The 16,634-nt window shown below is 48.2% G+C and overlaps 5 protein-coding genes across 18 annotated transcripts; 2 read left to right on the forward strand and 3 right to left on the reverse strand.

The window, feature by feature from the left end:
- Positions 1-3: 3 nt before the first annotated feature.
- LOC122389901 (thyroid transcription factor 1-associated protein 26-like) lies at positions 4-2,141 on the reverse strand. Of its 2 annotated transcripts, XM_043382387.1 has the most exons (4): positions 1,934-2,058; positions 1,558-1,736; positions 917-1,049; positions 4-582 (listed from the first exon to the last, which is right to left on the reverse strand). In XM_043382387.1, exons 2-4 carry the CDS (start codon positions 1,700-1,702, stop codon positions 312-314), a joined length of 549 nt encoding a protein of 182 aa, XP_043238322.1. In that variant the 5' UTR covers positions 1,703-1,736; positions 1,934-2,058; the 3' UTR covers positions 4-311. The 2 variants fall into 2 exon arrangements, with proteins under 2 accessions (XP_043238322.1, XP_043238323.1); XM_043382388.1 differs by having other exon boundaries at positions 1,558-2,141.
- On the forward strand, positions 1,817-5,565 carry LOC122389891 (probable palmitoyltransferase ZDHHC24). The gene is made up of 6 exons (XM_043382360.1): positions 1,817-1,847; positions 2,679-2,732; positions 3,096-3,203; positions 3,361-3,478; positions 3,797-3,925; positions 4,558-5,565. Exons 1-6 carry the CDS (start codon positions 1,817-1,819, stop codon positions 4,883-4,885), a joined length of 768 nt encoding a protein of 255 aa, XP_043238295.1. The 3' UTR covers positions 4,886-5,565.
- A 164-nt stretch (positions 5,566-5,729) lies between these two features.
- Positions 5,730-12,924, reverse strand: LOC122389898 (oligoribonuclease, mitochondrial-like). 9 transcript variants are annotated; one of them, XM_043382379.1, is made up of 3 exons: positions 12,827-12,922; positions 6,490-8,022; positions 5,730-6,409 (listed from the first exon to the last, which is right to left on the reverse strand). In XM_043382379.1, exon 2 carries the CDS (start codon positions 7,891-7,893, stop codon positions 7,339-7,341), a length of 555 nt encoding a protein of 184 aa, XP_043238314.1. In that variant the 5' UTR covers positions 7,894-8,022; positions 12,827-12,922; the 3' UTR covers positions 5,730-6,409; positions 6,490-7,338. The 9 variants fall into 9 exon arrangements, with proteins under 9 accessions (XP_043238314.1, XP_043238311.1, XP_043238315.1 ...); XM_043382376.1 differs by having other exon boundaries at positions 12,732-12,865; XM_043382380.1 differs by lacking the exon at positions 12,827-12,922 and adding an exon at positions 12,623-12,646.
- Positions 12,925-13,074: 150 nt separating this feature from the next.
- LOC122389900 lies at positions 13,075-15,304 on the forward strand. Of its 5 annotated transcripts, none has more exons than XM_043382382.1 (4): positions 13,075-13,417; positions 13,941-14,204; positions 14,387-14,562; positions 14,876-15,304. In XM_043382382.1, the coding sequence occupies exons 2-4, from the start codon at positions 13,958-13,960 to the stop codon at positions 15,053-15,055; spliced, it is 603 nt and encodes a 200-aa protein (XP_043238317.1). In that variant the 5' UTR covers positions 13,075-13,417; positions 13,941-13,957; the 3' UTR covers positions 15,056-15,304. The 5 variants fall into 5 exon arrangements, with proteins under 5 accessions (XP_043238317.1, XP_043238316.1, XP_043238318.1 ...); XM_043382381.1 differs by having other exon boundaries at positions 13,075-13,141; XM_043382383.1 differs by having other exon boundaries at positions 13,075-13,111.
- On the reverse strand, positions 15,244-16,433 carry LOC122389897 (glutaredoxin-3-like). Its single transcript, XM_043382371.1, has one exon. The coding sequence runs from the start codon at positions 16,431-16,433 to the stop codon at positions 15,456-15,458; it is 978 nt and encodes a 325-aa protein (XP_043238306.1). The 3' UTR covers positions 15,244-15,455.
- Positions 16,434-16,634: the final 201 nt, after the last annotated feature.

Raw genomic sequence — 16,634 nt, forward strand, 5'->3', positions numbered from 1 at the left:
ATGTACAAATCAAGGAAATCATGTTTACCATAACCGTATGACATACACAATACGCACACATGTCCCCATCCAGAGCTGGGTGCCATGAAGTGCGCTCAGTCTTAGATGCAAACCATCGGTGACATAAATGTCTCGCATGACAATGTGAATCCCACCATAAATTGCAGTTTGCACATTTTCTTCAGATAACGCACTTTCGAGCCAAACCCCCTGCAGTCCGTTCTTACACCAGTGGGTCGATGTGCTAGCACGTACCAACAATTTCAACACAAACATTACGTTCATAGACAAAGCCAGCCATCACTCAACAGTCAGTCCCCTTGCGCCATGCTACCTTGTATCTTTTCCAGGAGGACCTCGATCCTTCCTCTCATGACCGGCTGTCCTTTACTGGTCTTCTTGGAGAGTTTGTGCAGTCGTTCAAACTTCTTTTTCCTGTACTTCTTCAGCGCGACCTCCCTCTCCTTCGCCTGCCTTTCCTCCTCTTCCTTTCGCTGCTTTCTTTCGGCTTCCTTCGCCTCGTATGCCATTTGCGCCCTCTGGTACGCCGTCATCTTCATGCGCTTCTTATTTTCAACAATACTGGAGACAATGAAGTATGAACGAATGAAATTTACGTTGAACTCGGTAGCGACAACATGCTTGGCATTGATAGTAAAAACGCTGCTGAAAACTACTCCGTCATACCTACTGAGCAACAGGAATCTTGGGCAAGCACCTGCTCGATTTGATTGATGCGCAAAGGCTAACACAATCACCGAACTAACGCCAAACACCTTTTAATGGTTGCCCAATATGCCCATGAATCACGCCGTACCGAAACACCGTGATAATGTGGCCAATACTCGACACAAATAGTTATGCAAGGACATCCATCCCTGATAATTGGTGTACTATGTAGTTAGTAGCTGCTTACCTGTGTCTCAGCCGCGACACACCCTCGCTGCCCTCGGCACCAGCTGCATTTTTCTTCTCTTCCTTCTTCAAAATACGATGGTAATGTCGCATGATTCCCTTCTGTTTATCAGTAAATGCACTGCCAACAGGACCTGCAAAATGAAACAAGCCAGAGTCTGAATTCAAATTCATAGGTGCTACCTACTAGCAATCTAGGCAGCCTGAGGCTGAGTCTTGGTGTGAATGGACCTATATACCAATCTCTGCATTGCATTGCCTGGTGGAATCCATAAATTATGACTTTCCCAATGCCATGTCAGGCACAACTGAACAGAAATAAACAGGTCAACTAGAATGCTTAATGGCACCATGCACTCTAAAATACCAGGTCAAGAAACCCTGAAGCCGACCAAAATGGTTGGACCTCTATCTTTCTCAGTCTCTTGTTCTCTCTTCACATCCAGGGGTGGAGAAATATGCCGAGTTGGGGTTGCATGGGCGCAGCAAATCCGCCGCCGCCCTAGAAGTGACCTTGACCTCCGCCATCTGGTTTGGCTCCAAAGCCAAGCCGGCACAGCCAGTGTGGAATTGGGAAGGCTCGTGCGACGTGCTACCCCAACTCGGCACAATTGTCCACCCATTCACATCAGCCATACATACCTTGACCAGCCTTTTTCTTGTAGCCAAACTTTTTGTCCTTGAAATTTCCAGCTGAAGTATGATGCTGAGATCTTGGATGAGACCGTTGTCCAGCATTAGCATGCTTGAAAGCTGCTTTATTATTATTATTGTTTTTATGCTTCATGACAAACTCCAAATCTAGCTCAGGTAACAGGAAACTGCAATGATGTCACCGGCCGCTATTAAGTAATCAACAACGATGACTGGTTGCACTGCAATCAATCACAAAACAGTTAAAATGAAAATCACATGCCACTACTACGAAATCTGTGAGGGCTTTCACAACAAATCGCCTTGTTCGCTGTTCATTTTACAGTTAATGATAAAAGTGAAGCAGAGTTTTATCTCAACTTACCATAGCAACTTGCTGTCAGCCAGTCAAAATAGTGCTTGTGAGCTTTGTGTATCCTGCTTGCGTTGTATGTGTAGCTTCTCGAACATAATTTTATCCATGTGGCCTTTGGCGCTTTTGGCTGCCACGTTTAATCCATACAATTCATCCAATCCAAATCCAATCCAATCATCAATCTATCTGGTAGGGGCTAGGGTCCTATTATTTATCTACTCTGTGGGTCCTATATTGCCCTATAGATATGGCCCAAATATGGCCTTGTAAATTGCTATGTTTTTGTGTTATGATTTCCCTGAAACTGTAAATTGTGTTCTGATGGTCTTTGTTGTTGTTTTTACAGGATTGACTGGATCTTGAATTTGTAGCAGTCTTCAGCATCAAGAGACCCTTATGCAGCATAACTGACATGATTCAATTGGTTAAATTCCCTTGTTGTCGTTGGACTTATGGAATTTTGCCATAAGCTTTTACTAACATCAACATGCCAAAATCTTCAGGCCTTTGGCAGGAAATATTTCTTTCCTGGTTCATGACAGTTGGGATTCCGTATGCACTGATATGGCTTGGATTAGTGGTAGCACCAACCTACCACTCAACATTTTCTTCAGTTATTCTCATTCATGCTCTAATAGGGCTATACCTGGTTATGGTTATTTTGGTGAATTTCAAAAAGGTTATCAACACAGACATATCAGTCAAGACATCTCCAGCTCCAGGTACTCTTAGTTCAATTGTGGGTGCTTTGCAGGGGTGTACAGCCAGGATTTCCTCCAGGAGGGGACCAAACTTACAGGGGTCCAAGGTAAACCCCCTCAAAATCCAAAAAGTCATCGGATTTCATCCACTATTTTTTGGAGGGGGCCCAAATAATGTGCCCCTTACTGTACTTATGACACCGCGATGGGGACCCTTTTGGGCTCCAGGGGGGGGGGGCCATGGCCCTATGGCCCCCTCTTGGCTATGCCCCTGGTGCTTTATCAAGTGTAAATTGTTGAGTGTGAATTTTAATTTTCTTGATTTTCTTTTTCTCAATGAGCTGCCAAGTGCCAATCATATGCTGATGACTCACATTGACTGGGGAAAATATGGCATGTGTTGCTAAGTCAAAGTTATCACTTGATAGTTTCTAGCAGGTTGAGCACATCAATGCATTTTCCTCTTTCAGGTCAGCCAGTATGTGGCACATGTCAAACAGGCCAGCCACCGAGGTCCCATCACTGCAGCAAATGCAGGCAGTGTGTTGACAAGAGGGACCACCACTGTCTCTTCACAGGTATGAACCAGTGACTTGATATCTCCATTCCTTAAGACCTAGACCACTGCCATACCAACCCATCCACCCTGATGCATGGCCATTGGCCAGTGCTTTTCTTACGCTGGCTGCCTACGCTCGTCGTCCCTGCGCTTGATGTTGTGTTTTTTCCCCACAGGCTGCTGCGTGGGCAGACAGAACCACCGGTACTTTATCTGCGGGATTCTGGCAGTGTTCGTTGGCTCCCTGTACGGCATCATCTACGAGTGGGACATGGTGCTGGAGGCCGCCGGAGGGTGAGGAACGGAAAACGGCCGGCGGTAACGAGAAGGGGAACATTTCCCGTTGTCTTCGACCGGAGGTAACGGTAAACGTGTTCTCAGTATTGGCTTCTGATGGGTTGCTGACGATAATAGATCGATGATAACGGCGACAGGGACAGGCTGGTTAGAAGCAAGGTTAGAAGCGCTTGACGACCGATCAGTAGCGATAACAAATCAATCATGACAACCAGATACCAATCAGTGTCGACCAGAGACCAATCAACATCAGTTAATGACCGGTTAGTAACGCGTAACGGTCATTTGACGGGTGTCCACCCTCTACCACTCCAGGTATTCGCTATGGCTGCCGCTGCAGTTGTCTGCTCCCCACCTGCTGTGGCCTTTTGGTCTGCTTGACGGATGGGGTCTGCTGGTCTGCGTGCACAACATGCTGGGTCTGTCCGTGCTCGTCAACGCCGGGTGAGTGTGCGGGAGAGGGGCTGGGGCCACGGGGTGGGCCGATGTCTTTTAGGACAGGGCATCATCGCTGTCATTTAGGGTAGGCCGTAGGACTAGGACGGCGGTGGGATTGCTCGAGATGCCGCTGGGTCAGTGGGGTGGGGAGAGGGGAGCTAAGTTCAGACAGGGTGGGGAGAGCGTTCCGGCTATTACACCTTTTTACGGCCAAATGTAGGCATAGTGCATACAGTTTAGTAATAGTTAGTGCAACCGATTTCGACATTTGGTCATAGACAGACTATGCTGTACTGCCGAAATCGCCCGCACTATTACTGAAATGTGTGCACTGCTGCTTAAATTGGTCGTAAAAAGGTGTCGTTAACGGGGGTGGAGACAGCCGTCAACCAGTCGAGCGAATTTGCTGCATCGTGACGACAGAATGTTACACTCAGATTTCGTACCTTAAACAAATGAACCCAGCCTAGTGTTGCCTGGTGTATGAATAACTGAAAGGGTAACTCATTTGCAAACTGCATCAAGCTGAACTTCGTTTACCTTCTGATGTTTCTCGTCATGCGAGGCAGTGCTGTCCGTCGAGATACTCTCTCCCAATCATGGATCACGTTGACTGACGCTGTGTATTTTTTCTACAGGCTTCTCGTGTATCTGCAACTCTCCGCTCTGCGGCGGGGACAAACTCAGTTCGAGCGGAAACGCGGCATCACTCTGTATGACCGAGGTCTGCGCCAGAACCTGCGGAATGTTCTGGGCGAGCGCTGGCTGGTGGCACTGTTTTGGCCGTTCGCCGACTCGCCTCTGCCAGCTGTGGAGGAAACGACGGAAGATGGCGGTGTCGGCGCGGGGAAGGCGGATATAGGTGACGATGAATGCAGTGAAGCAAGTGGTGAGCGGTTGGTGGGTGATGACCGTGATGACCAAATGCTTACAAAGAGACTCACTAGGCGTCCTTCGACCGATTGAGGTGACCTATCAATGGGCTGTGAACATCTCCATCGCGGCAACTATATTACGTTGTTTTCTTGACGGAGGACCGCTGTTATCGTGGATTTATCTTGCCTAGAATACCATGGAAATGGGACCAATTGCCATGCGGCTGGTTATCGATTATGAATCGGGAGGGGGAAGGGAGGTACGATTTGCGTGCGATTTTTCATTGGCTGTGCTCGCTGCCATATATCATGCTTTACATCGAGGTAGCAATTCGTAATGCTTAGTTTGCATCTATTGGGGCAGCAGTCTGCACCAGTCATGCCATTTTGATTATACTGAGTTCAACGTATGCTATAGAGATCATTGATTAGCTTATTTTGTATCCCTTGCCAACTACGCCTGCCAAGTGCCATTACTGATGACGATATTCGACCATATTGCGTATTATACAAACGTGCATTTGCCTTTCTCATATCATTTGATGGCAACTGTGAGTTTTTTTCGCGCGTTCATTTGCATTACAATTTAATATACCCATTACTTAACAGTGCCAACTTGCGATGGTCATAGGTCTGTTTGCTATTTTTTTTTTCGTATACCATCAGGCCTAGTTGCATGCATAATGCATATAGCAAATGCCAATGTTGTTCGTGCCATCCGGTGTTTTATGTGAATACGAGTAGTGTTGAAAATAAATGTGACTGCTTTTACTTGAAGCTCTTTGCTCCGGATGATAAGTTTTGTGCGTCAGCTAAAACGTCAAATGAATCTTAATCTGATTATTTTCATACATATCTATGTTCCGGTTGCATGTGGTTACGAATGCTTCTCAGTTCTCGACGACACAAGCGAATGATCGAAAGTAAGACGCTTGTTATTGAAACTACATATATTCATCAACGAATCTACTTTGAGAGGCTGTCATTCATCACGAGTGCGAGTTTCAAACGGTAGCAGGTCCGATCCACTGTACGGCACCGCCGGCTCCTGTCGGAGTCCCATCGTTCAAAGATCACAGCTCATTAAGTTCGCATCCTAGCCACACGTCATGTTCCTGTTCGCAAAGACAATTCATAAGTGCCCTCAGATTTAAATTCCTCATCGTCTTACAGTCAAACTAGGCGCATGCAGTTTCAAGAAACGTTTCTCCGTCCCGGGGCACCTTGTGAATCAGTGGAAACCCACGCCAGTGATAAACATTGGTGAACAAAGTCGCAGTGGCTATCACCCGTTCACTGGTCAAGCCTGTGACATGGTTCAGACCCGGTGTGCGAGAAAACTGTTCATGATATCGATAGAAACATCGCTGGCGCGCAAGTATAAAGTTGCCGACAGTGCATCGCAGCCCAGTGTTAAACGTCGACAGATTGGCGTCAGATCCGTCACCGTGGTACAACGCAGCAAGGGACCGGTGCTTCCTTGTTACTAGACACTAAGGAAAACACAAACACGAACGGAGACGATACCGTCCTGTGTCAATGCTGGTGCAATAGGCGATCAAGTTGATAAACTGGTAGAGATAGGTGTCATTAATTCCGCAAACTTCCACAAACGCTGCCGTCCAAAGGCAAAACCGCATATGTCGGGTCAGGTCATGACCCGACATATGCGTTTTTGCCTTTGGACGGCAGAACGGTGAAGCAGCCGTGTGCCGAATACACGGTAGGCACTAATATATGAATCCCGCAGCTGACAGATCAAATCAGATCAGGCATCTGAGGACCCGAGCCGTTCACAAGAACCAACCAACCTAAATCTTTCCCGGATGATGAGATATGGAGTACAAGGTAACAACAGTCTTAAAACAGACAGAACGCAAAGTCAAAATCCAGCACGATAGAAACTATAGAATGAAACATCAAAACAAGCACCACTAGCCATCAAAGCTTGAAACAATTCATCTATCCAGGCTAAAACAATGAAGCCACAACAGTAATCATCAGCCCTATCCCTTCTCACTTCTTAATGGTTACCGCTTCTCGTTCACACCCATAATTTTTTCGTAGCAAAGATCTTTATCCACCATTGACAGCACAAATACTATAGAGTTAATCGACTGCAAACAGCCGCCGGTTTTTATGCCAAGGCGGACCGCAATCTGCCGTTCATGATCTAAAACAAGCGTACGTCTGGGTCAGTCGTTACGCCAATCTGTCCAACAGACACCGGCTAGACAGCTGTAGAATCTGGTGGTGGCAGCTCACAGATGCCGTGGGACGGGCTGGGCATGATTTCGCCAATTTGACCAAACCTACTTAATCATACATCTCTGCGATATTGTCGAGCTCAACAAGCGATATTCCAAAACAATGAACAAGGTCAACGTTCATTAACTACAGAATGTTAACGTCTTTGTACGACTGTTCGCATCGCCAATGGTCGATGCTGATTCTGTAACGTCGCTCCTCCCCTAGACGAATCGCCTAACCGTCCCGTTGCCCACAGGGGTGGCAGCACGGGTACGGTTTCTCACCCCTTCGCCACTACGCTCGTATAAACTTCTCTCTGTAGAGACGCAGCTCGGCAATACTCTCCTGGATGTCGTCGAGCGCGCGGTGGGCGCACTTCTTGCCGCGGCGGCCGGCGTCGTGCAGCTCGGGCCGCCAGCGACGCGCCAGTTCCTTGAGCGTGGACACGTCGACGATCCGGTAGTGGAGGTGGTCCAGCAGGCGCGGCATGTACTTCATGAGGAACACGCGGTCCATATGCACGCTGTTACCGGCCAGCGGGCATTGTCCGGCCGGCGTCAGGCGACGGACGTAGCTGAGTAGGGTCTGCTCGGCCTCCGCCAGGCTGATGGTGCTGCGTCGCACTGCCTCAGTGAGTCCCGAGCGGCCGTGGTGCTCCACACACCAGGCGTTCATGGATCGCAGCACCGACTCGGGCTCGTGCACCACCAGCTGGAGTCCCGGCTCGAGCGGCCGCAGCGCGCCGTCCGTCACCACGCAGGCGGCCTCTAAGATCCGGTCCCGCTCCGGGTCCAGCCCGGTCATCTCCAGGTCGATCCACACCAGCCGGTCAGAGATCTGCGGCGGCATGGTGCAAAGACGACGGGCGTAACGCAGGTACTTCAGCGGCAGACGGGCCGCGCGGCTCACGCAGAAGGCCACTGTGCCGCCCAACCAGGTCGTCAGGCAGCAATGGTTTGCAAAAATGGTGATGGCTTGCTGCAAAAAATGGAAATTATTTTCACACAAATCATGATTAAAGTTATTTATGGGGTTACTACTGACCTATCCCATTACTCAAAACATATTTATCCACCCTACTCATCTAAACCCCCTCCAATTCTTTACAATGTTCATTACATCCCCTGCAAAGAACAAAAAGGCAGCATTTGCATGGCTGCCAAGTCTGACATTGACTAGTGTAGTGGCATAGTCTGTCTGAATCACCAAAATGTTATTGAACTGAAAATGTGACTAGAATACCTGCATTCTTGGTATCTTTATACAAGTTACCACATTCCTGCAAAAGGCACTCTTTTCAAAACAAGAAATAAATATCTTCATCTTGGCCTATGGTAATGGTTGGGCCGCCTTGGTTGGTTGGGCCACAAGAGCCCCCGATTTGTGTAGTCTCAAAGAAACTGCCATTCCAGTTCAAAACCCCATGATAAAAGTGGCATATTTCCTTAGAGGATTCATATAGCAGTAACAGTAAGGGGTGGAACTAGAGGCGAGACACATTGACATCAGTAGCGGCGGAACACTTTCAATTAAGGGGGGGGGGGGGCACTGCTGACTTTTGGTCCCATTCTTTCCATGGAACACCCATAGGGCTAATGTTGAAATGCCAAAATCAAAGGGGGCACAGTGCCCCGGTGCCCTCCCCGTTCGTTCGGACACGCCTAAGAGCTGGACTTTTTGATGACGTCTTCGGGTGACGTCATGTCGTGTGTGACGTTTCGTGAGCAGGTAAGGAAAAGTCACCACCGCTGGCGAACATATTGGTGCGGTAAATGGCAAACACAAATGCTGCGCAGAAAAGACAAATGTGTAACTTCAGTCAACATTCGTTCGGACGACAATGTCAAGGCGAATTTAGAAGTTCTTCATGCGATTGTTAGTTATCTGTCGTGCTATTTTAGTATGATTGTTATTAGCAGTTGATTTGTGAAATGTATTATCAAAATCAATGTTTATTGAACGCAGATTCAGTTTATTTTCAGATGTACCTAGGTCCTAGGTACCCTTACACTTCACTCATCTCAAGCTGTTCAAACACCCTTAACAAAGTCGATTAAGATGAAACGTTGGGTATAATTTATACTGTGTTTCCTCTGCATTATTAACATATTCATCATATATACAATATAAGGGCCACATGCTTTTTACAGGGAGACATGTCAGACAGCCCAGTAGGATGAGGCTTCGTCAAGCGTCATTTTTAGCAAAGCCTTCCTTGCTTAAAATCCAGTCTGCAAAACATGGCAGGGCTTACACTTTGGCTTACACTTGACTCCCAGCTGTTGTGTCTTTGCTATGCGATGTTAAACATATAAAACATCTTACTATTCATGTATGCGCCATGACTCATGTAATCTTTTCACAGCCAAGATGCTCCTAAGGTACTGGGAATGTGGGGAGTGCAGCAGCATCAGTGCAGCACCGATGGTTGGATGCGACGGCTGCGATAAATGGTACCACTTCCGTTGTGTGGGACTGACTAAGGAGCCAGGTAAGCGCAAATGTTTTCTGTCTTAGTATTTTTGTTGCAGCTCTAGTGATCAATGAAATATTTTCCGCACTGTTCAGCCAAACATGTATTTCAAACAATCTGCTTCCCAACCAAGGGCGTCGCCACAGGGGGGGGGGGACGGAGGGGATCTCGTCCCCTCCACTTTTTAAAATTCAAACATTACGCCTATGGCGTTGCATGTAAAGAATCGACTTGAAATGGTCCTCGTCCCCTCCAAAATGGTCAATGTCCCCTCCAGTCGTCGCACCGTGGCGTCGCCCCTGTTCCCAACTACACAAATTTAGTCAAACATTGTGCCAATATGGAATTTTCAGGTTCAGTTGAATGAAATAGGAACAATGATAATTGTAGATTACTATACCTGCAAGAGAGGAAAACAGAATACATTGTATTGCTTGTCCTTCACCGATACTGTTATTTTTCCATTTCTAGAAACACCGACATGGCGATGCAGGTGGTACTGCCTGGTGAGGCCGCGGTCTCCGGAATCGCCTGCAGACGAAGTCACCTGGCGTACATCTGCACATCACTTGCAGCAGTGGCCAGTGAGGCCTGCTGACAGCGTCTGGCAGTGTCGGCAACGTGCCAGCCAGCTATCTGGAGTCCTGCTCACCGCAGGTCGCCGACAGGAGGGGCGACGCATCGTCTCCGAGGTCGCCTCAGCAGCAGTGAGACCCCACTGGCCGTCTTCTTAGGCTTCAACTAGATTGCGAACAAACTATGCTGAGACAACGCCCATGACGTGTGATCCGGTACCGCTACCGCACTGCGTGCCTGTGCCCGCCGTGAGCCGCTAGTGCATGGGTTCGACCATGAGAATATGTGTTTATGTTGCTTTTACTATTGTTTATACGTTGAAGTGACGAATTGTTTATTTTTCGCAAGCCTCCGCTGTCCGGTTGCCTGCAGCTCCATGCAACGCCAGCTGTACTGTTGTTTTAATGTTGTCTCTCCGCTCAGCTGTATTGTTGCCTCTCCGCTCAGCTGTATTGTTGCCTCTCCGCTCATAACAACCTATGCTGAGACAACGCCCATGACGTGTGATCCGGTACCGCTACCGCACTGCGTGCCTGTGCCCGCCGTGAGCCGCTAGTGCATGGGTTCGACCATGAGAATATGTGTTTATGTTGCTTTTACTGTTGTTTATACGTTGAAGTGACGAATTGTTTATTTTTCGCAAGCCTCCGCTGTCCGGTTGCCTGCAGATCCATGCAACGCCAGCTGTACTGTTGTTTTAATGTTGTCTCTCCGCTCAGCTGTATTGTTGCCTCTCCGCTCAGCTGTATTGTTGCCTCTCCGCTCATAACAACCTATGCTGAGACAACGCCCATGACGTGTGATCCGGTACCGCTACCGCACTGCGTGCCTGTGCCCGCCGTGAGCCGCTAGTGCATGGGTTCGACCATGAGAATATGTGTTTATGTTGCTTTTTATACTATTGTTTATACGTTGAAGTGACGAATTGTTTATTTTTCGCAAGCCTCCGCTGTCCGGTTGCCTGCAGCTCCATGCAACGCCAGCTGTACTGTTGTTTTAATGTTGTCTCTCCGCTCAGCTGTACTGTTGCCTCTCCGCTCATATATGACACCCTCTATATGAATGGCACTACTGATTGTCACATCCACTGTCCGTATTGTCCGTAGTGGTGTCTACGCCCATGTTAATACAGCGTGCAGAATCCAGATTCTATTGAGGAGAGTTGAGCCAAGTCACGGCATAGGCTCGGGGAGAGAGCAACGTGGAGGCCCACTGCCCCTTCCTCGGCCCCCACTGGGGGCGCCAGCCACTCCAACTTTTGACTGGATGTCAAGAGCGTCGCCACGAGGGGAACGAGTCGCCGGCCAGCCAAGGTAGCCAACGGCGTGTGAAGGTTGCCTGACCTCGAGGAAACTGAGATGGCACCAACGGAGGTTTTGTTAAGTAGGCGACCAAAATTCGAGCGGCAGCAACCTGGGCACCTTCACAGATAGCAGTGCCGCGTATCAGGGCGCCTTCGACGTTGAGCTGGGCGCCGATCAATCCACTATTTTTCGAGCAGGTCCATAGATTTCCGTCCTCAAAAGTGCGGGGATATTCCCCAGTGTTTGAGTTGGATGGGACTATAGTGGCGTTTACACCGACAGGAGATTCCTATTGCCGGCTGTGGGAAACTACTGTCGGTGTAAACGCCATTCATATTTCCTGCGTCACCCCTGTGGGGACGCCCTTACTCCATGGTGCCGAGCTTATCAATTTGGATATCAACGGAATCAAAATCTCTTATCGATCGATGAAGAACTAAATTACCCCGACCCGGAGAGCATCTTTGGAATCAAAGCAGTAGCACATGACGCAACACTTCAGGCAAATAAATCCTTCTTGTCTGAAATAAAACATTTTTGTATTGATAATCACGTTTTATAAGCAATGGTAGCAAGATTCTCCATGTATTTGGTGTAAGTGATAATTTAGTAGCAGATACTTACCGTCGCATTTCGTTCATTTTAATTAATAATTTATATTGTCAGAACTAGCAACATGTCTCATCACTCAACAATAATTACAAAAGTGAAAAAGAAATGATAAATTGCTTATATTTTGGTGAAACTAAAAATTAATTCAGCACATATTTTTTTTACAGCGTTGAAGTCCAGCTCCAAAGGACAGCTGACGATCGTAGCCGAGCAGGCTGTTTGGTACTTCTTCACTACTTCTTAGAAGTACCCGTTAGTACCGATCATGTCTCACATAATAAGCTATTGGAACAAAAATATCCATGTTCTTCTAATTATTCTCCTTTCACACTTTAAATAAATACTTTTGAAATGCATTTACTAATAAATTTCACAAAAATGGCTTGAAATTTTACAACGTCAAAATACTTATTTCAATTTCCACCATGAAACCACCACTATATTACTTGCTTACAGAACCGTGCGTACAGTGCGCGCAGTTTTATCGTGACGTCAGAGGGTGCTTCCTCAGTGGCGCCCCCTGGCGGAGAACGCGTGCAAAAAGTCCAGCTCTTAGGCATGTCCCCCCGTTCCGCCGCCTATGATTGACATGGGCATTGAGCAGCATGAGCACAAATTGAAATGTGGGAGAGCTGGAGCCTCTGACATTCTTCACAAAAAGTAGGGCCTTGAAAAAGGTGAATTTGAGGTGTTGAGCATAAAAAACAAGTGAATTACCTTACCTAAATTATCCTTAAATTGAAATGCCACCATGCACCTAATTGCACCCAAATAAACTAAAAATAAATCAACATAAATAAATTCTTTTTTTTAATACCTAATACGTGTATTGCCTCAGCTGCGCAGTAACTGAAACTGATCAAAAGTAAAAATGAAGGTTTACGTTGTCTGCAATGCTGTACAATATCGATGCAATATTGGTAAAAAAATGTGTTAAAACTGAAAATTTTAAAGTGACGGATGTCATTATATGCTTTTCTGAATATCAAGAAAATGTTTTTAACTTTTCTATTCACATATCAAGCAGAAGACGGGAGTGACGTAATCAAGGCAGTATATACCGACGTAATGGGCGTAATGTAAACAAAACAAAACAACACGGGTAGAAATTGTGTGGGAATCGGTGATTAGGGTCGGTTGCTAGAATTTCTATTTAATAATGCACTGATTTTTAAGTGTACTTATGTTATTATTGGAGCTGGAAGCCAATGAAATACTCTGCGACACAAAAGCTAGAGCCTAGACTGAGACAAAACTAAAAGTGAAAGAGACTTGCCCCCGCCCGCCCTCACGGCTCGCGCATTGATAATTATTTTGATATGTCCTGCAGTTAGAGCTCTATTTGAGTTTTGACCTTCAGCTCACTCTCCAAAAAAGAAACACGGAAAAATAATTGCAAGTAGTATAGGTATGCGATTATAAAATATGTTCATGCAGTGGCGGCGGAACACCTTCAATTAGGGGGGGGGGGGGGCACTGCGGACTGCCGACTTTTGGTCCCATTCTTACCATGCAACGCCCACAGGGCTTATGTTAAAATGCCAAAATCAAAGGGGACACGGTGCCCCCTCATTCCGCCGCCTATGTGTTCATCCATTAGGTATTGCGCCCCTCGGCAAAATGGGTCACGTCACACCATAGGCGGCGGAACGGCCACCGGGGCACCATGATTTGGGACGGATTTGATTTGGGAATTTTAACATTAGCCCTATGGGTGTTGCATGGAAAGAATGGGGCCAAAGTCAGCAGTGCCCCCCCCCCCTTTAATTGAAGGTGTTCCGCCGCTACTGGGTCACACACATCTAGTATCTACTGTACTGAGTACTGTAGTCTGTACCTATATACAGCGGCCGTAAGTGCTCGCTTTGTACCCATTTCAAAGATTTAAAAAAAAAAATCACACAGCTCAATGTTAGAATTTTGATCCTCAGGACCGTCGCTCTCAGTCATGTCTACCATCGGAGACTTCGGGCCTACGGTGAGCCGGCTGCAATCGAACGTGCAGAGTCTTCAGGAGGAGACTGAGACATGTCAACGAGCCGCTGGCGAGCTGCGCGATCGGCGTGACTCGCTGCAGCGCCGTGTCGACGAGGCCGATCGGCAACTCGCCGAGCGCCGCGCCGCGCTCAACCAGTTTCAGTTCAAGCTGAAGAGCCAGGGCTTACTAGTTGAGGACTGCGAGAAACGCGCTAAAGGTAAATAGGTGCGCACCTGTTACATTTGGCGTGACTATTGATCCGTAACACCGGCTATTACAATTCGTTGACAGCGCAGATTACCATTAGTGACGGTGAACCTCCGTGAACCCTTCTCTGCCGCCCTTTATTTGAACACATGTGATCTACCCACTAACAATCGTCATACGGGGGTTCCACAGAGGCGGAACAGGAGAACGCTGCAGTGCAGGCGGAGCTCACCCAGATGCGGGACGCCATCGCCACTGAGAAACGCGAGCGACTCGAGCGTCTGGAGGCGGCGGACGGCCGCGTGCAGGGCCTCGCGCGCCGGTTCAGAGACGCTTCCCTGCTCTCTCAGCCAGATGAGGCGACACCGGTTAGTGAATATGGGCCTGGGGAAGAAGTGCTCCCTCCTACACTTATGGTGCTCTAGGGTAGTCAAATGTTACGCATAGGAGCAAACATACTTTAAAACAATCATCCAAAGTTTACTAGGATTAATTTGGCTGTATTTGTTACAGTGAAGCAACAATCGTCATTGCTAAAATTAAATGGATTTAGTGATAATACTCATGATAAATCCGTGTACCATTATGGCCCAGTTATTTTTCTTAGTAATTTCTTTAATATTGTGAAACACCAAACGGAAATTCGTGCACCTCTGATCTCCACATTATGTGTTCATGCAGGAGAGCGACTCTGAGGCGACTCGCGCTCGGGTGGATGCTGCTCGGGAGACGGTCGCCCGTCTCGTCTCTCAGCTGGAGGCCGATCAGGGACAGCACATGGTGCCTCCAGATGTGAAAAGCGCCACCCTGAAGGATGCGCAGGCCTGTGTCGACGGGCTCAAACGTCAGCTAGGGCTTTAGGTGTGAAGCGTAGCGCTGGCCGTGCTGTGAACAATGCAGGGGAGCCTCCACCAGGCAAGCTGCAGTGAGGTGGAGGCGGTTTCGACTTCGAACTTATCTATAGGTGCGTTGTTTTGCACCCTGGTAAGGTTTACTTTGTGTTGATGCAGAACATTTACATGTCATAGGAAGGCTGTGAAACATTTGCACATGACTCAATTCCTGTTTATTTTAAAAGTTAAATGCTCTGAATACAACATTATGACACCAGCTACAATTTTGGGTAACCAAACTGCGTCGAATTAGGTACCCGCTTAGACGTCAGACAGTGAAGCAGCGAACCCAACACAGCGTAACACATTGTGGAAGCAAGCACACCAACCAAAGTCAATGGTGGGTACGCCATCATCAGCGCCTCCTATCACACTTTGAGCGTTTCGTCAAGCTCCCCGCCCTCTAGCAACTCCTTGATAATATCCAAACCTCCAACGAGCTCACCCTTGACCCAGACCTGCGGGTATGTGGGGAAATCTGCGAACCTCTTCAGCTCCTGCCGCACCTCATCGTCAGAGAGGATGTCGAACGTACCGTACTGAACGCCGGTCGAATTCATAATCTCGATCAGCTGTCGCGAGAAACCACAGCGCGGCTGATCGCGGTCGCCTTTCATGAACACCTGGATGGGGTTGGCGGTGGTGAGCTCACGGAGACGCGCGTCAATCTCTTCCCGGGTTTTCTTGCAGGGCAGCGTGGAAGCGAGCTCGCCGCCGGAGACGAGCTCTTTGATGATGTCCAGGCCGCCCACCAGCTCGCCGTTCACGTACACCTGCGGGTAAGTGGGCCAGTCGGAGAACTTCTTCAGACCCTGGCGTACCTCGTCGTCCTCCAGAATGTTGAAACTGGAGAACTTGACACCATGCGTGTTGAATATTTCGATGATTTGCTTGCTGAAGCCGCACTTTGGCTCAGCTGGTGTGCCCTTCATAAACAGCATGCAGGGTGCCTGGCTGACTAGGCGCTTCAAGCGGGTGTTGAGGTCCTCCTTGGGTGCTGCTGGCGGTAGTGGAGGTACATCTCCCTGCTGCGCATGTGTCTGGACCTTCTTGGAGAGTTCGGCGGCCTTCGCGCCGTCCACACGGTCTACGGCGCGGCCGCCGCTGAAGAGGACGAAGGTGGGCACCGCGGCCACCGCGTGCTTCACCGAGAGGTCCGGCAGGTCCTCCGCCTCCACTGTGACAAAGCGGACATGGGCCAGCTGTGGGTCACGTGCCAGCTCTTCCAGAACCTCGTTCATCTGCTGGCATTGTGGCGCCCAGTGAGCAGCAAAGTGCGCCACCGTCAGAGAGCCCTGACATGAGGCTGTGAACTCCTCAGCAGTGGTGATCTTCGTCAGAGACATTGCACGGGCGATGTGCTGGCCACGCCAGAGAAAATACACACTGTGAAAGATAAAAAACAGTCAACCAATTAGACTCAGGCCAATGTAATTGCATGCCAGTACTGGGTGCAAATTGCAATGGCCAATGGTCATGGACAATGTTAATGTAAGGGATTGCAATCATACATCTGGTTCTTGAGAAACTGAAATGTTATGTACTCA

Source organism: Amphibalanus amphitrite, unplaced genomic scaffold (genome assembly GCF_019059575.1).
Source record: "Amphibalanus amphitrite isolate SeventyFive unplaced genomic scaffold, NRLGWU_Aamphi_draft 000375F_arrow, whole genome shotgun sequence".
Classification (NCBI taxonomy): Eukaryota; Metazoa; Arthropoda; class Thecostraca; order Balanomorpha; family Balanidae; genus Amphibalanus; species Amphibalanus amphitrite.